Genomic DNA, 19,496 nt, shown 5'->3' with positions numbered 1-19,496 from the left:
ACCAGTCATTGGTTGCGCTGCTACTGCCACACTTCTATGTGAAGTGCTATGTTCGGTTTATGTTGAAGATTAAACGGCGAATGATAAAATGCTCATTTATAAACTAAGCTAATTTGACCCATTGAATGTAAACATATTTATTTAAGGTAAACCGTCTCCGTGTTATACTTTCTTTAAACTTGGTACACAGAATACAAGTTTTTTAAGCTTTGACACCATGATCAGATCACAGTGACTTAATTCGAAAAACTCTACATCTGTATTGTATTAAGAAATGTATTTAAAATATTCCTCATAGAGGTGTGTTTGTATGATCTGGTGCATGAATGGGCTGTGTCAGTTAAGATTGTGTACAGTTTATGTTGCAAAAACTGTTTTTATCTAAATTGACTTAATCTTTAACATGTTTTTAATTTATTTTTAAAACGTTACGTTAGTGTGGGATGTTCTGCTTCAGTTCTAATTCAGGATTACGTTAATAATAAATTAAGTTGGGCAATGTGATTGGGGTTGTTGGGAAGTAGGAAGCAGATAGTTGATTTGGGAAGAAGTACGACGTAAAGGACTGTTTGTCTTCAGCAGTGACTGTATAGAAATACAAGACACAGCATTTGATTTGAACTCTACTTGTAGATATTTTTCTATGCCCTTGTGCACACTCCCTCATGGTAATAGTGTTTGCAAAGCCATCCATATGGCATATGTAATGTTTTCAAACCAAAAACTGAGCCGTTACTTTGTAACTACAAACCTCAAACACTCCACTCATCTCTGCACTTATATTTTAAACTTGAAATGATACTCAGCTCCTTCTCAGTTACGCCAAAACAGTATGGAATCCCACCCACTTGTGTCTTCAGGGTTAAAAGGAGTATGTCCATTGTTGCTGTGACCGAGCCCATTAAACGTGGTGATAATGTAAGAAAGAGCTTAAAAATGTACAACTTTTTAGATGTGTTTTAGTGAAATGAAAGCACTGCTGATCATGTGGACACTTGAGGTCATTTTTTAACTGAAAGCATTTCATTTACACATTTAGCTGATGCTTTTCTCCAAAGTGACTTACAATGATAAACTACCTACAATTATTTACCTATTTATACAACTGGGTAATTTTACTGGAGAAGATAGCACCTTGCTTAGGGGCAAAACAGGGGGGATTTGAGCCTATAACCATTGGGTCCAAAGGCAACATCTTTACCCCCCCACTCTACCAGATGCCCTCAATCTCCACTTCATCCCATTTCTGCTGCACAGCCAAATAAACTAGTTTCCTCTATGGCCCTAACAGTACAGATTCCCCCACCCCATTTGAATTAATGGATCTGCTCACAGTTTTCTGCTTTCTTTCATAAAATTATGAAGAATGGAGATAGTGTGGTTGAGTTTACCTACTGTGCGCAAGCTGGTATCTTGCTGAGGTTGATGAGCTAGAAGTACATACTTATTCCCATAAACAGAGCCAGAGTGTAACTCTTAACACCAGGGTTAAAGTTACTAAGCAGGCTACTCTATGTTACCCTATAATGTCTGTATTTGGGGGTGATGGGGAAGGATGTATTTCACATGATTAAGCATTGTTAGTGCATTGGTTAGGAGACAGTCATTTCTGTAAAAAAAAAAAAAAAACACACAGTCATTAGAAAAGAAATAAATAGAAGGTCCCAAAGCTCAAAGAGAAGGGTGTTCCCAGTTACTTCACTTCCCATGTCATATTTGTGATGACCCACCAGACCACCACACCCCATCATTTCATTGCATGTCTGAGGTCTCCCTGTGAGGCACACACATCAGTGGGGTTTGTTATTTAGCAACTAACACATGGCATCATCTTCTGGCAAGGGTTTCTTGTGGGTATTAAAAGGAACAAGATGGCAGGGCCCTTGTGCCTACTAACAGTTGTGAAATGTGTTGTTTCATCTCACAAGGCATTCTTTTTGTCCCATGTTGCCATTAATTTCTCTGTTGTTTGGCTTTAAAAATAAACAGATTCACTGTTGTCAATGGTAATTTGCAGTGGTATGTTTCACTGAATTAAAAAAAATCCATTAATACAATTTACTATTTCTCATCATACAAACCTAGCTGACAACAGGCTTCTGTCCCATCGATGGATAACCCTCTTGTGCCAGACAAATGTAATGATTTCTTGCTGATCATTAAGAGCTGTCAGAGACCCAAAGCCAGAAATTATTAATTACACCTGGCTCTTTCATGCTGCATTTGGCAGCCACCCAAAAGAATCAGAATAATAAGTCATAGGTCTTAGACATAAAGTAAATGCAATCATGCTTGAGCAGTGCTACAGATAAATTGCTTAAGGGCTGTATTGAAAAAAATACCACAGATGAATTCTGTTTCTTGCCCAGTAGGCAGAAGAATTTTATGATTACATATGAAAATGATGGGTCATCTCAATGGACTCTGAGGGACTAGACATTCCACCTAAGCAGGACTCAATCATGTGGAAGTCATCCATGTTCACACACCTCTTGATCAAGTCATCTTATAAGAATCAATGAGCTCTGACTGCATCTCAGTGTGTGAATCCAGAATGAATATTAACCCTAAAAATGTTACATAAGACATTTTAATTTAAACCTACAGCTGAGTTATGTCAGCCATTCACACCCCTGCATCAAAGGATTTTAAAAAATTATGACCACCAACAGACCATTAAGTGACTATGCTTTGTCATAGTCATTTCAGGAAGAGGTATGAGAGCTATGCCAAGGTGAAAATGTTTTATGCACTACTGCCCGAGAAAAATTCCACTTGCTTTCAAAACAGTTCTTTGTTGTCATGCAAGGCTACCCTCTAACAGAAAGGCCTTGATAAGATTTCAGTTTATCTAGGCCACTCATTTCAACGTGATGGTGAAAAATGTGAATGGTTTCTCTTTCAACTTTGGCAGAAGGTACTGTTCCTTTCCAATCTTAAAAGACATATTTGCTTGAAAGGTTGAGGACATGGCAGGGTAGACAAGTGCTGGAACTTTCAGGAACCTATTCGATGGGCAGCTGGATGTCAAGATCCAGCAACAACCCAGGGCTCAAAACGGTTTGCAAAATCATAACTTGCAGAGACCAAGGGGCAAAATGTGTCAGCTGTGAGGACAGCAAGGACACTGAAAAAACCAGAATGTGTGCCAGGGCTATCAATTCGCCCCATCCACCCATTAAGCAGCAATGAGGAAAGGACCAGAAGCATCACTCATAAAAATATTTAAGAACTTTCAGTATGCATGCCATTCATAACAAAGGTTTTTCAAAGATTTTATAAGTACCAAGGACAAATTCTGTGGACACCATCTGTAGTGTGATGTTTTCTGGAGCAATCAGAGCTCCATCTGTCTGCCTGGCTTCGAGTCCAAATCGCTATAAACTGCAGTCCAAGCGGAATTAGTTCGAGCCTTACAGCTGTATGTCTGTGTATTTCCAGCCAGCCAGGTCTCAGTCACCTACACACCTCTGATGGTTTTTTCACTGACTATTGTAGGGGAAAAAAAAAGACACAAAAGTAAATATACAAAAGATACATTATAGTATGTATGTAAAACATTTGTTTAGTTTACATATACATCCTTCACAGTTTTATGAAAATAGATATTGCTGGGTTGCAAACTTTTACACTCAACCCCAAAACACGTACTGGATGGGGGAAGGTCTTGGATTGAAATATAATAAGCTTTATCAGCAAAATAGAGAATCCACACATACTTATTTGAACATCATAATCCAGTTATATGAATTTAAAATACTAAATTTAAAAACCAACATATTTACATTGAAACAGTGGGTGGAGAGATGTCACTTGACAGCCAGTTTGAACAATACAGGTCAACAAGCACAACATAAGTAAGATACCACCCCAGAGGGGGGGGAAGAAAAAAAAAAAAAAAAAAAGTATGCATTAAAACTTTTGGTGTTTAAAAACTGGTCCTTAAAAAAAGTGAAGAGGTTAAGCTATTTATGAAACTCTGATGAATGGGCATCTTTGGGAAAACAAAGACCTGGGTGTACAAAAAAAATAAAATAAATTATGATGCTATGACAAAAGCTAATAATGAACCTCCTGGAAAGCGACACCATATTTTTTCCCAGCGGACAACAATTCCTTTGCTTGAAGAGATCACCTGGAAACAGCTCATAATTTGATTTTCTTGGGAGGGGGCTGTTGGTCTGATTTTGAGACATCATTACTTGCAGTGAAGGGAATCCTCTGGCTTACCCTCTTGCCAATGGTCTCCACCTGCAGGATAACACAGATCACTTTAATGGGAATGTTCTTAATGGACAAGAACTCATGCTTCAGGCTTCAGTAGCAAGCTCAGGAGGCTGCTGAAGGACCCCAGTGCTAGATGTGGTACCTGGAAGCCAAGATGTTGGAGCTGGTCATGAAGGCTGTCAAGGATCCTTCGGCCATCGAAGATGAAGGCTGGTTTCAGCATGGCCTTGTAGATTCGCTCATAGTCCAGCTCCTGTTGTACATACATCATTAGAGGACTGAAGATTTTGGGTTATAATGTCACAGTCAGCAAAACATTGCTCAAAGTCCACTATGTTGCACCTGAGCACCCAAGTGGAGACCAACAAGTCTGATCTTGTTTCACTTAGAAACAGTCCTTTTCCAACCCAAGTAAACCCCAAAACCACACACCTTGAACATGTCCCACTCTGTACAGATCACAATGGCATGGGCATTTTCACAGGCAGCATATGGGTCTGTGGCAATGGTGACCAGCTGTGACACTGAGGAGAGGCAATGACAATGGACAACATGCACCAGGTAAGTTCAACTGCTAGCAGAGTCTGTGGCAATGTAATTATAGTCCATTTCAAGGTTCTCCAGCATTCCTGGGACAGCAAAACACCCAGCACTTCTCCACCCAGAACTCTCTGTAGCTACTGGCTGAATGGGAAACATTTCTTTGGGACATTCTGGATGAAATGACAGTTTGTATTTTATCTTTGCTCATTAAGATCTTTTTTATTAGCAGGGAGAAAAAAGAAAACAGCTGACCCTACCTCTGTGGGCATTGTCTCTGTCAGATACCGTGGACTGTGAAAGATCTTGAATGATCTGCTCCTTCTTTACTTTTGGGTCATAGATGTGCAGCCGGGCACCTTCATCCATCAGGTACCGACTGATATAGATGCTGGACGACTCCCTAGAAGACAGAAATGCGAGCAACAGATTGTGTAACACCAGCTCAGTCCCAACACTGGACACAAAATGCAACTGCCATCACCACCCAGCCATTGTCAGTGAGCAGAATGACAGTGATGAGAAGGTATAAGATGGGATGGAGTCCTACCTGGTGTCACCGGTGTTCTTCTTGAAGGCAAAGCCCAGCAGTGCTATCTTCTTGTCTGTTACTGTGTTGAAGAGACACCCGATTATTCTTGAGGAGAAGCGCTGTCGTTGGTAGTCATTGATTTCGATAACCTGTAGCAAAACAGAGGAAAACTTTATTCGCCCAGTAGTATACATACATAAGCACATATTTACACAACTCAAAAGGTTATGGGATTCCACACATTTAAAATGATATAGATGCTATAAGTTTAGCTACTAAATCCAGATAAACAAAAGTTGGATCTTTTTATTGTGTTATTCATAAATTCCAAATCAAACAGAGGTGGGGCTGGGTAATCCATCCAAAACTCAAAAATATTAACCGGACAAACTGCTTTGTTCTTGCTCACCTGTTGCCAATATCTGGCCACCTCAGGTAGGTTCAGAGCCTCGCACAGGTACACCAGGTTAAGAACATCTTTCTGAAAACAGCTGCCACCAAACCCTGTCAAAGATGCAATGAACTCAGCTGAACAGAAATGGTCTGCTTTGGGCACATCTGTTTGCCAACACCATTTGTTGCTCCTTTAGAGAAATAGCAAAATTATGAAATACAGTTTTAACAAAAGACAATCAGCACAAAGTTCACAAAACACTGATGAAACCCCTTACACTGCACATCTTGTTTCTTGTTTTTAGCACCACTAAAAGTCACTGTTAAATGGGACTTGAGGTTCAGTAAGAGCTCAGACCATGAATCCACTGAATGTTTTACAGCTGCACAGCAGACAAACTGCCGAGCCTGACATTTAACTGAACTGTGATTTAATTTTGTACATAAAGACAATGAACACACTGAACTATATTATAATACTTTCATTAACATTAGAAATAAACTGTTACTGAAACATTTACGGTCAGACAATGAAAAACTCATGAGGCTATATTACTAGCATACAACATAATACCTAAATGTAAGCACCCTGCTTTGAGGAACTACAAGAGTTTCTTTTCTGGTTCTTGTTAAGTTCAGGGCATAAATTAACAGCAGCACCACTGGATGCCCCACTGTAGAAATATGCAACAAGGTATTAGCAGCTTTGGCTACCTTTATTCATGACTGACTCACTCACCCACACTGGCTTTCAGGAAGCAGCTTCCAATCCTCTGGTCTGTGCCAATGGCATGTGCCACTTCCTCAACGTCTGCCCCCGTAACCTCGCACAGGGCACTGATGGAGTTTATGCTACTGATCCTTTGGGCCAGGAAGGCATTTGCTGCCTACAAGGGGACAGGCCATGCAAAGAAACAAAAGAGGAGGGTAAGATGAGCTGAAGTGTGGAAAAGAAAAAAGTTCAATATCTAAGTAAAAACATGTCAAAGCTAATAAGTAGGCTTCCAAAAGATAAAATAAAGGGATAGTAAAAATGTAGCACTGTTTACTAGGCGTAAAGCTGGAGAGGAAGGCGAAAAGTCAACTACGGTACATCCATCCCTGAAACAAGGGGTAATTTGTTCTAGGAATCACCCCTGTGAATCAATGCAGTGAGAGGGAGTCAAATTACCATTATTTCTTATGAGAAAAAAATTGGTTTACAGGCAATAAATGTCACCTAAAATAAATTAAAATAGTAAAATGGTATTTTATGTTTGCTACCGATAACACATATTTAATATTATGTTGTAATCGTTGTGTGCATTTTAGTGTTATATTTTCATTTATTCAATATCAGTTACCACTTGTCCAAAGCAGGACTGAGGTATTCTGGAACTATGCTGCTTTTCTCCATTGGTGAAAGCAGTGCAAGTCTTTTTATATCTCATTGTGTCCTGAATAAAACTGTTGTTTTAACCTATGTCTGGATAGCTCTGCGTTTTCACTATTTTTTTTTATTGAGCTGTCCTTATACTGGCTCGCAGGCAGCCTTAAAACTGAGCAACAACTGTGCTGCCCACCAAGTTACTTGTTTTATATAAGAACTACTGGTTGAAATAGTGCCATTAGAACTACTGGCTATGTTTACCAATTCTTGTTTCCCAATTTTGTATTGTGTTCCCACAGTGTGTAACGTAGCCTGAGTGCCATGCAGCAACTAAACTGGATAGGGACTGAATTATTCCTTTGAAAAACTTCATATGACAACTTTCACCTGTTGTGAATGTAAAATGACCACATAAAAGGCAAAAGTGTTGATGTACTGAATCGAAAGCAATTTATTGTACAAACTTGTATTTTATTACAAAAGGTATATATTTTCATTACACTTTAAAGCAGTTTATCAAAGATTATTCAGAACACACCTAGTTTGAAACTTGGATTAATACTTCTTAAGACTGTGTGGTGGCGCAGCAGGTTTGGCCAGGTACTGCTCTATGGCAGGTCTGGGGTTTGAGTCCTGCTTGGGGTGCCTTGTGATGGACTGGCATCCCATCCTGGGTGTCCCCTCCCCCTCCAGCCTTACACTCTGTGTTGCTGGGTCAGGCTCAAGCTTGCTGTGATTCCGATTGGGATAAGTGGTTTCTCTGTGTGTGTGTGTGTGTGTGTGTGTGTGTGTGTGTGTTCTTGAGACCACAGGGGTACAGTGTGTCTTACCAGCTTGGACAGCTCAGAGGACCAAGTGTTGGTGGTGATGATCTTTTCCTTGGGGACCCAGTGCTCATAGATGCTACGCAAAGCCTCAATGGCTCGTTGGCCTTCAGGAGTTTCATCCCCTCCAATAAGCACCCGGTCTGGGTTTTTAAGGTCTGAGATGGCTGTTCCTTCTGCCAAGAACTCTGGGTTAGAGAGAACCTGAGGGGAACAATTTGGATCTTAAATTAAGTCAAAAACTCAATCCCATGCTATTTTATGACCAAGGTTTTAGAAATGATATTAAGGTACTGCAAGTTAATGAGTGACTGACCACATCTGTTATAACTTCAACAAATACAATGCAAGATATGTAGCATGAAGGCAAGGATATTAAGACCTACAGGAATATGGCTTCACAAAAACCACTTTTAGTCACCTGAAAGCTCAAGGTGCTCTTTGTGTTGGCATTGAAGATGCGGCGAATGCTCTCGGCGGCCCTTACGGGCACCGTGCTCTTCTCCACCACAATTTTACAACCATTGGAGACATCAGCAATGCGGCGTGCACATGCCTCAATGTATTTCAAGTCTGCTGCCCTTCCCTTTCCGATGCCGAAGGTCTTGGTAGGGGTGTTCACCTAGCATATCATTAACAGTTGAATGCAATGCAGTAGAAATATTGGCCAAGGGAAAATCAAGAAGTCCACTACTAAAGTGCTGCAGATTTTCAATCACTTCACAAAGTGAATGGTGAGCTGCACATAGTACATATGAAATGGATATAACAGGGTTCCCAGTTAAAGGTCAGCAGGTAAAATTTAATCTGTTAGACAGCAGTGAGAGAGTTTTAGAGCATTTACCGATATGAATACCAGGTCTGCCTCCTGGATTGCACTGTCTATGTCCGTGGAGAAGAAAAGGTTAACTCCACGACATGACTCCACCACTTCCTGGAGCCCAGGCTGCAAATGGAAGGAGGAGGAGACGGAGGGGCATGTAATTGAATACACCTGAACAGATGAGCTGCTTTTAACAACCTTTAAACTAGGCAGGAAAATAACTGATGGCAACAGTGATATATTCATATTTTATATGGCTTGAGCGCAAAAAGTAGGTGCAGTTAAAACATTCAACATTACTACCTTAACTGTAAGTGAAACAGTTTATACTTAATTTTAAGCAAATGAAAAAATAATACGAGCATACCACTCCTAACCAAATTAGACGCGAGGCTCACCTCAAAGATGGGGAGGTTTTCCGAATTCCAGGCTCGTATTCGCTCCTCATTCACATCCACAACTGTGACCGTTACCTCTGGGCACATCTGGGCAATGACGCTGCAGGTTGGTCCACCCACATACCCCGCCCCAATGCAGCAAATCCTCCTCACCTGCACCATGCTTGCTATGAGGGTGAAAAAGAAGACAAATTCGGAAGGGAAGGCAGCACAGATAGAAGAAACAGTATGGATCAATTGGTGATCCTAATGCTCTTCCTATGAGAACACACAGCATGTGCTGGCTGTTCCCCCAACCTCAAATCAAAGCTATTTTACATTTACTAGTTTTCCAAGACGGGGTGCAGTGGCACAGCAGGTTTGGCTGGGGCCTGCACTGTGGTGGGTCTGGGGTTTGAGTCCTGCTTGGGGTGCCTTACAGTGGACTGGGGTCCCATCCTGGGTGTGTCCCCTCCCCTTTCAGCCTTGTGCCCTGTGTTACCGGGCTAGGCTCTGGCTTGCCGCGACCCCTCTCGAGACAAGCGGTTTCAGACAGTGTGTGTGTGTGTGTGTGTGTGTGTGTGTGTGTGTGTGTGGGGTTTCCCAAGTATAAAGTGCCAGCTGAACTGCCCCTGCATTTCAGACAACCAACAAGAGGCAGACCATCATTAGATTTTTAATACTACAAAGGATTTTACCATGAAATGTTGTTTCTAGTGCAGTATATCTACAGTGTACACCATTTGTAAATGTTCCACTTATGCACCAACTATAAGTAAGCTTTTATTTATTCACTCATTATCAATAGCCTCTTGTCCAATGCAGAGCTGCATTTGAACCTGCACTCAAACAGCCCAGGCACTGTAAGGAGGCAGAGATACCTGCTGGGTCAACATTTCAGATTCATAATTTTACTTTAATTCCAATACGCTCTCACCCAGAATAAAAAAAGATACATATTCTTAAACATTTTAGACATGACTGGTCTAAGTTATTTCAGAGATGCTGTAACAATACCTCAACAGAAGAAGGTACAAACAAATCTACAGTAACATTCCATAAAAAAATTTACTTTCCTAAAAATGAAAAAAAAAAAAAAGCTTCCGAGCCACATCATCCTCAAAACCACAAATTCCTGTATATTATAATCACCACCTTCTCTCAAACTCATGTGCTCTATCCATTTCATTCTATGTAGAAATTTTAAAAGTGACAAAGAGAAAACAGTTTAGGATGATGTTTAAGTCTGTCTCCTTTAAAAGTTTTTCTCTGTATGTTAAATCCCTAAAGGACTATTTAATCCCATCTGCAGGATCCCCCCCACAAGTGGTGCATTTGGAAACCTCTGACAGAGAGCTAAACCATCTGTTCTACGTGTCCTGGGGCATCTCTCTGTTCTTAGAAGATAATTTAAAAAAAAAAAAAAAAAACACAGCAAGCATCTTTGGTTACTTCTTCTGTATTTAACCCCCCCACTCTGTTCCTATGTACTTACCAGCCCTTTAGAGACTCCCTGCAGGTATCCAACCTTATTTATTTACTCTAGCTCTCTGGTTTGTCAGTCACTGTTGATGAGAAAATTACACCTTATTTGCTCAGTTGGGCCTTATGAACACACCATATGTTGTTAAACTAAAAATACACTGATCCTAAACTCAAGTCTCCTTGTCCTTCCACGTACACAGAGATCTCCTACCTATCCACATCCCCCATTCCACCACCCATCCTTCAGCACACCGCAATCCCACATTTTACTGCACAAAGTTTCTCTCCTGGGCACACAAGCCACAGTGAGTGTGTGTTCACAAAGCCATCCCATTCCACAGGTCTCTCAGCACACACAAGCAATTCATTATTCCAGTCTCTCACATTAATATGAAGGCTGGTCCTGAAAGAAGCAGTCTGTCCAGGCTTTGGCAGCTCAGTGGACAATAAGTCTCCAGAGCTGAAGTGGCAGTCTGTCCAAGAAAAACACCTCCTGACAAGCCATCTGAGCTCAAATCCACCAATACACTTTAAATGGAAGAAGAGATGTGAATTGGTCCCATTGACTTTAAAGTGTACAGTTTCATGTTGAGCTCATCAGATTAGTTATGGAGTAAATTATGAATATTACTAACTGAATCTTGTAGACTGAAGGTGAAATCTCGTAGATTAATTATACCATCTTAACATAAATCAGAGTTACCTGCTCATCTGGGTTCCAGTAATCTTACCATATTGCCTCACTGAGGTACTTTCTCATCAACAGACAAGTTTGGACACCTTACCAGATTTACCCTTTGGCAACTGATCAAACTTCATGGTTTGTTTAAAAAAAAAAAAAAAAAAGACGACACCACGCATGTGTTACTAGACGGCACAAGTTGTCCATTTAGTGTAAAACGTAACAGAGGTAAGGCAACACAAGGTAGTACAGTATTATACACTCCCTCCTCAACACCACGGTGCTACTGAAAATGATCAACACAGCTAGAGAATGGAAATATTAATATTACGTTCGTTCGGTAACAGTAATTTAAAGATGAGCCGCGACGTAACAACGGAACGCCTTCCAATCTGCCGAACACAGAAACGGAAAGTTAAAAGTAATTTAATAAGTGTTTCCCAAAAGCTGTATCATACGCGAGCTGTGCACTAGAACAGCGGGAGAAGTGGTTTTTGAGGTGTGAGGCGAAGAAAAAAGAACAACTCTACCGTCTCACTGAGGCAAATTCGCGGAGTTAGTCAAGCCGCTCCGGCAAACCACTTTTCACAGTGAAACTGTACAAATACTCGTCTAAACAACAAAGTTAACGGTCACGAGCAGCCAAGAGACACAAACGATTTAGTTTGTTCGTTTTGAACTACTATTTATACTGACTACGGCTGGCAGGAGACTCTCGACGTCGGTCGTCCCAACATTCGATTCTTACCGTTACCCGCTTCTACTTCTGGTGGCTGGGTCGCGGTGAAAACGGCTCTCGAACTGCTACAGAACCCACTCAACAACATCATCATGCCTCTGACTGCTTTGTGTGGGTAAAACTAACCAGGATTATCCGACTGAAACCTTCAACTGATGTGTCCGAGGAAACCGCAGGAGGAGCTCAGGAAAACGTGGCGAGCGCTGCGCTTCCCTGGACGGAGAGAAGATGCCCGTACGCGTGTCTGTTCTGGAGCCGCTGCGCTGCGTTCCGCACCGGCACGGAAGGGGGGATGGGAGGGGTGTCTCGTTCGCTGACATCATTTCCTCACGCGGCCCCGTCCCGGGACGAGCCAGTGCTTGAAGCCGCCTAAATGAATAAATAAATAAATGAATGAATGAATGAATGAATACCTCTCACACTATCTTATCGTGTCATATAACTTCGCGTCTTAGTGCGGTTGACGGACGTGTTGAGGTTGTTGGCAAATTAAAACCGTGTTCCTCTGTAAACTAGCTGAAGCGCCATATACGCACGAGAGAAAAGTTATCACCCTTGCCTCAGGTAAAACTGACGTGCATAATTTTTCCCAGACAAAGTAAATAAAAGTATTTAGCGAATTTGGCATTTGGGTGTATCTAGATATACACAATGGCCTGCCAAAACTCGAAGAATCACAGACGGGCCTCAGGAAAGAGCTAATCTCTTCCAGAAGGGCCTGTAATCTGTGTTGCCATGATTCTGTCCTCCATACCCCTCCACCCCCCAGTCATTCACCTACTTCTTCTTTTCACTGAGCTTTTTATCCCTCCATTTGTCACCTCCTATCCTCAGAATGCAGCGTGTCTTTCTGTGAAAATTTATTTTTACAAACCCGAGTTATCGTTTCATTTCTTCCCCCCTCATCCATCTTACTTTTGCCGCACATCTCCGTTCTTCTTTTTCACTCTCGAGCGACACACTTCCTGTCACCATTCAGCGACCTTTGTCTCCATTTCCTCCCTTCTTTTTCTTTACCAGCAGTTCTTTACAGCTCAAGTATGAAATGATCTGAAAAGCAACCCCAGCCCCTCTTGGGGGTGACCATTAAACTCAAGCGAAGGAGTGCGATCACAACTTAGCGCATTTGATCTTTGGCCAGGAAGTTGAACACCTAGGGCACCAAACCCTTTACACCTTTATCCAGCTCTGCTGAAGATCTACTTCAGGTTTCAAGTTTCAAGTTTATTGTCATAGGTACAAGTACTGTGTACAAGTATCGTGAAATTCTTCTTGAACGCTTCCCCACAGACTATGAACAAAAAACAATAGAAATACTGCACAAAACAATAACAATGACAATGAGTAATGCTAATAAACAATAACAATAAATAACAGTACTTCACGTGAAAGCTCCAATGTCAGGGCTTGGATCTGAGATGCCAGTGTAACAATTTGGCTATTCTTTATGCCCTTCGGGTCCAATTTAACACAAGATTACCATCTTCAGAGTTCAGATCCAGTCACTTATGAAAATCACATTGCTTCCCAAAAAGCCGTGCCCAGTGAGGCAGGATTAGTGTTAGTGTAATAAAGAGTACTCACATCACAGAATGTGTTTTAATAGATTAAAAGAAAATACTTGTCCTGTGGTTATAAAGTACGTAGAAAAAAAGAAACGGGGACGCTCCCATAAGTTATTCACAGTTTGTCATTGGTAACGTAATGCAAGAATAGCATCACATTCAAGACTGTTAATTGATTCAGCTCGAAAGGAAGCTTAACAAGCCCCCAACAGTAAGAACAAAAAATACATGAGAAAATATTTAGTTTGTCCCAGTTTCCATGGCTTTCGCGGCATTGCTGATGGATGGAGTGAGTGTGCCGACCTCGGCCCCATTAGAGGCTCTGATTCAGCAGTGTGTGTCCCTCTGGGTGGGGGGAGGTTGTGCCGAACAACGGGGCAGACTCAGCTCGACTGATGAGAAACAGAAGGCGAAGAACATACCCCATGCAGAGGTTTAGACCCGGGGCTTGCGTCACTTAAACCCCTGCCGACGTTAACGGGGACGCTTTTTTTATGGCTGTGATTTGGAGTTTCAGAGAGGAACATGGCCTGGTTAAAGAGCTGGAATTGTGAGGCAGGTATTTAAATTGGGCACAACATCACAAATGACATTATTTGGAATATAAAAAGAAATTGTGTGAGTTTCACATTTGTATGATGCTTCATTCACTTAGACCAAGCGCCTCAAAGGTGTCGATGAGAAGCAGTACTGCTCAGCTTGAACATCAACGGAGAGGAGTGCATGCAGGGTTTAAGCTCTGCTCCACTGTGTCCATTTCAGCCCCTCTATTTAGGCCTCATCCCTAATTTTTAGGTCTGGTTACTATGGCAGCTCAGCAGTGGGGCCTTTAGAGAAGCTTTGGAGGCTTGCTTTACAAATTATTCAAACAACCACCCTTCTTGATCCTCCTGCTCCGCTACACAGTGGGAGAGAAGGAGAGCCGAGGGAATTAGACAAGTTTTTGCTAGAGCAAAATGAACTTTGTCGAGGAATTTCCTCCTCCCAGCTTTGGCTGTTTATAACCACTCTTGAATGGCACCAACATAATGAGCCTTTCTCAGACTTTAAACACACAGCACTGGTGCAACAGCTGTTCTTCCTCTCAGTGTGGCTACACCCCCCTGCAGTTAAGGTTTCGAGATGGGGAAAAGTGAAGTCCCAGGAAGAACCTCAAAGATCATATTTACAGGCCGTTGTCATTCAAGTTTTACAGCCATAAATTGAATGACTGAAGCACATTCACTATATAAACTTGCATTACATTGTATTGATAAATATCTTCAATTTGATGAATTAGAAAAAGCAGAAAACACATTTTGGATCACAATTATCTTTTTGGGGGCTAGGTAACTCAAGGACATGGTGCTGTATCAGGTAATGTTGGTCCCTCACAGTGCCTTGGGTGTAGCCTTTGAATGTTCACAACCAAACAACTTCTGTACCCTCCTTTACTAAGAAAACCATGTGAGTAGTTACCATGAGTCAAATTTGACTCAGTGGCACTCACCCTGCTCAAGGGGCCTCATAGTTATATATCTGCATATGAACACACTGGTTAATAAAAAAATTCTATCATCTGATTCTTTCAGATTATGTATCTTGATAAAATAGGTCCAAACAGTATCAAATTTGTCTCCCCATTTTTTTTTGTATCCATACTGGTCTCAACAGCTCTGTGACCCACCGTTTTGTTCCATCCACTACTTTCCTGCGTAGAAATAGCCCACCTATGTTCTCCACAAAGTTTGTATCAATGCTTCCTCTTTACTGAGCATCACAACAGTCATATTTATAGGATCAATGACAGGGATGAGCTCACATTCTGCCTGTCTGTGATGTGTCCTTTCTGACCGAACGTCTAGCCTCAGGATTTTCTTCAAGCATTTCACAGGTCCAGGGAGGACACAGAACTTGTGTGCAGCCTACCATGCTTGGAAATTACAGTTTTGCGCAAGAAAGCAAATGCAGCAGATGAAATACATTTTTTAAATGTCTGTGGAGGAATGCCATTATATGTAGTCATTTAAAACCAAACCAAGTACAGAGTCCACGCCATAACTTAATTTTGCAACTTGTGGTTGTTACAAAGCAGGACTACTGTGTGAAAAATTTTGGGCTACCTTTAGATTTCAGGCTATAGACCCTACCCTGCTAAGACATGAATTATGAGGCTGAAAACGCTGAAGCAGTACTTAAACAGTTTTGGGGCAAAGAAACTAAATGATGTAGATACTGGAGACTGAAACAAGCCCTGACACGACCTGGACCCCCATCACAGTTGGAGTGCTGATCACTTGACCACCTAATTAACATCAGATGTACTCCTAATCTTGTTTGCTCACAGCAGTCCTTGTCCTTCCCTTTGGCTGCACATCCAGAATTCTTTAGACCTTATCTATAATTACTATTAAAAACCCTTTCTTGTAACATCATTCTTTCATTTGTGCTAGGATTAACCATGAATTTCCGATTAGTAATTATTAATCTACCAGAAACCAGACAGGCTTATCTTGGAACCACAATACAAACCATATGTACTGATTCAGTACTGCAAAAGACTGATAAATGCATTTCAGATTGCACAATATGCATGTATTTTTCTGGAGAAACTATTATTTATATGTTCAGCCAAATGCAATCGTATTGCATGACTGTATGAGTCAACAAAATTACAACGTTACTACCACAACTACTGCTAATTCATGTCTTCAACCTAAGTAGTCGTCAACAGAGGTTCTTGTCATTGCTGCCCTTTTTCTACTTGTGAAAGGAAAGGTTGCTGTTGAAAAACTGTGAGGCAGTTGGTAGTATAGTAGTTGGAGCTGTTGCCTTTATCCCTGAAGGTTGCAGGTTTGAATCTCACTTATTTCTCTAATACCCTTAAGCAAGGAACTTACTATGAATTTCTCCACTAAATAACTACCCAGCTGTATAAATGGGAAAGAAGTTGTATACTTCTTTAACCTTGGTTATTGTCTCCAACTGCATCAACAGGACTGCTCTCAACTATTTACAAGACTTGATCAACCGCTACACGCCAACCAGACCCCTTCGCTCATCTACTTCTGCTCGCTTGGTGGTCCCCTGCATGAAAAGTAAAGCACAGAGGTTCTCGGTTCTGGCTCCGTTGTGGTGTAATGATCTCCCCCTCTCACTCAGAACTGCCTAAATGCTGTCTACATTCAAGAAGGGTCTGAAAACTCACCTTTTCCAGACTCACTTCGCCCAAGATCTTTCCAGCTCATGTATGATGTAAATGTTCATGCACGTTACGATCAACCCCAGATAAGCCTATAAAGCTGCTACTCCGGCACTGTATGTGAATGTTTGTGTACCTTATTAAAAAAATGTAGGAAGGTTATCAGGATTCATCTATCCTTCGTTTTATGCACCTACTTGAAGAATGAACATCGGTAGGTTTACTTGAGAATCACATGTCTGCCGCCATGTCTCTTTCTCTTAATATAATGCATACATTTGTATTTCTGCTGAGATGTATGTCGCTTTGGAGAAAGGCATCTGCTAAATGAATAAATGTAATGTAATGTAATGCTTTGGAGAAAAGCATCAGCTAAATGGACGATACTATATGTAAGATTAGCTCTTTTATGCAAGATGTCCTACTCAACAGAGAACATCTCCAAGAGTGGAAAATGCCCTCATGATACAGACTCACTGCTGCACAATATGAAAAGCTGCGTATGCGGTTCTTTACTATAGTAAGGTGGTGTTGCAGCACTTTGACAGTGCTCAGGGGGCTGGATCAGAAGGTATTGAACCTATTAATAGTCAACAGTTTTATAATAATATTATATATATAATGTAATATTTATTATTAAAACGGTTTAAAAAGGGTATAAAAGAAACCACAGTACAGTACTATGATGTGTTGAGGGACAGATTCAGATTTGCTGTTTGGGGAACGCGCCCTCTAAAGGCAGACAGAGGTACTACACTGTACACCAGGTCTTGAAAACTGTGTGTGCGTGTGCGTGCGTGTGCGCGTGCGCGCGCGGTCTGTAAGTCAAAGGTGAGACTGTTCTCCGCTCCCCAGAGAAAAGACCGGCGTGTTCTCTCCCGACCCGAGGCTGCAAAGCAGATGCCAGAGAAAAAGTTCCACACAGTTTCCTTGGGAAAACAGCTCAGCTGTCCCTCTCGGCCCGCTCCGCGTTTTCACCTCTTATGATCGACAGTCGCGTTCTTCTCCAGAAAACCGTTCGAAAATATTTGAGAGCTCTCGCCACGTGACTCATTTCTGAATGAGTATTATCGCTTTCAAATCAAATGACTGCAGCAAAGAACAGTCCGAACGACACAGTCCCCGCGTGGACACCGCGAGACACATTTCCACGTGTTGCGTCCTATCCAGATCGCACGTGGGCCGTTTTTAAAATATATGTGCACTGCTGTAGTGTAGTGTGGCGTCCGGTCCCCCGCCTAACGCGCATGCTTTCGGGAGCGGCTCCGCACCACAGTGACCCTGCAGTGTAGACGTGGCTGATAAAAAATAAAAAAATACATACATCAACTTCTATATATATGAAAGTAAAATTTTAAAAATATGTTTAAAAATTTTGGAGGGAAATAAAAGTCTGTGCCCCGTGTGAGGCTCGAACTCACGACCTTCAGATTATGAGACTGACGCGCTGCCTACTGCGCCAACGAGGCATCTGACGAGAAAATGGGACATCGATCTTATATTACACTCCAAACTATATAAAATAAACACGCAACAGAATAAAATATTTTAAAAATTCAGATAAGATCAATGGACTTAGTATATAAAAATTATAAAAGCACACACACACACACATTTTCAGAACCGCTCGTCCCATACGGGGTCACGGGGGAACCGGAGCCTACCCGGTAACACAGGGCGTATTAAAAGCATATTTTCGCAATAATAATTAATAAATATTTTATTCGGTAAAATCGGGCCTGGGTAATTATATAAACTGGTAAGAAATTTCATCCTCTGAGTGACTTTGCCGTTGAAAGCCTATTATTACTATTATTAATATAATTTTATTTTTTATTTTATCCTACCGTTAACCCACATAATTTGTATCAATATCGCCGATGTCAGTAAAATAACTTTAAAAGTAAATAAAATCCATTCAAAAGCAAAGACCAGCACAACAGATTATTATTTGTATTTAACACATATTAATATTACACAATTCTCATTATTATAAAACATACAGTAAATAGCAAACAACTGAGAACTGCTGCAGAACTGCACTAAACCTAAGTAGGGCCAGTGTTTTTGTCTTTGCCGAATGAGTATTTTGCTTTCTTACCCAGACTAGGCAAAATCTACCCCGACCCCGTCTCTCCACCCCGCCCTCCCGGAAACAGCAGCCTCGGTTTGGGTGCGTTGCCATGGCGACGACGGCACGAGAACTCGCAGGCTTTTTTGATAAGGGCGCTGTAACAAAAGTGTGAAAACAAGGTGTCTGTAAATCGGGTGTCCGGTTCCTCGTTACTGATGACTGCTCAGTCTTTTGCTGGGCTATATGGAGACCATAAGGTTTACAGCTTTAAATGTGAAAAAATTGTCCATAAACCAACAGGTTTCAGCTAGTTGCTTCTATCACTGACCATAATATATTGATTTTTTTTTTCTAAAGAAATATACACTCACTCAGCACTTTATGGGCTGGTCTGAGTATTTCTGTAACTGCATGATCTCCTGGGAGTTTCACACACAACAGCCTGTTAACTCAGAATGGTGTGAAAAACAAAAATTATCCAGTGAGCGGTAGTTCTGCGAACGGAAATGCCTTGTTGAGGAGAGGTCAGACGAGAATGGCCAGACTGGTTCGAGCTGACAGAAAGGCTACGGTAACTTGGAAAACCACTCTTTACAACTCTGGTGAGCAGAAAAGCATCTCAGAATGTAAAACACATCAAATCTTGAGGCAGAGGGGCTACAACAGCAGATGATCACATCAGGTT

At 41.4% G+C, this 19,496-nt stretch overlaps 1 protein-coding gene and 1 non-coding gene across 3 annotated transcripts; both read right to left on the bottom strand.

Annotated features, from left to right (window-relative positions):
* Positions 1-3,894: 3,894 nt before the first annotated feature.
* Positions 3,895-12,262, bottom strand: LOC108922846 (UDP-glucose 6-dehydrogenase-like). Of its 2 annotated transcripts, none has more exons than XM_018733232.2 (12): positions 12,001-12,262; positions 9,107-9,273; positions 8,730-8,831; positions 8,307-8,507; positions 7,892-8,089; positions 6,432-6,579; positions 5,709-5,803; positions 5,318-5,448; positions 5,028-5,170; positions 4,660-4,751; positions 4,370-4,480; positions 3,895-4,251 (listed from the first exon to the last, which is right to left on the bottom strand). In XM_018733232.2, the coding sequence occupies exons 1-12, from the start codon at positions 12,083-12,085 to the stop codon at positions 4,147-4,149; spliced, it is 1,578 nt and encodes a 525-aa protein (XP_018588748.1). In that variant the 5' UTR covers positions 12,086-12,262; the 3' UTR covers positions 3,895-4,146. The 2 variants fall into 2 exon arrangements, with proteins under 2 accessions (XP_018588748.1, XP_018588749.1); XM_018733233.2 differs by having other exon boundaries at positions 12,118-12,262.
* A 5,871-nt stretch (positions 12,263-18,133) lies between these two features.
* trnam-cau (transfer RNA methionine (anticodon CAU)) lies at positions 18,134-18,206 on the bottom strand. Its single transcript has one exon. It is a non-coding gene; the product is annotated as a tRNA-Met (tRNA).
* Between the last annotated feature and the right edge of the window lie 1,290 nt (positions 18,207-19,496).

The sequence above is a fragment of the Scleropages formosus genome, chromosome 13, assembly GCF_900964775.1.
Source record: "Scleropages formosus chromosome 13, fSclFor1.1, whole genome shotgun sequence".
In the NCBI taxonomy this organism is placed as follows: Eukaryota; Metazoa; Chordata; class Actinopteri; order Osteoglossiformes; family Osteoglossidae; genus Scleropages; species Scleropages formosus.
This window is presented reverse-complemented; position numbering and strand designations above follow the sequence as displayed.

What these genes read in the sequence shown, in the direction of transcription:
- LOC108922846 (XM_018733232.2), bottom strand. Translation starts at nt 12,085, where the DNA reads ATGATGATGTTGTTGAGTGGGTTCTGTAGCAGTTCGAGAGCCGTTTTC. An exon ending in CAGACCTGGTATTCATATCG is followed by an intron (nt 8,508 to 8,729) that starts GTAAATGCTCTA and finishes ATGATATGCTAG; the next exon opens with GTGAACACCCCTACCAAGAC. An exon ending in TCCAACATCTTGGCTTCCAG is followed by an intron (nt 4,252 to 4,369) that starts GTACCACATCTA and finishes GTTATCCTGCAG; the next exon opens with GTGGAGACCATTGGCAAGAG.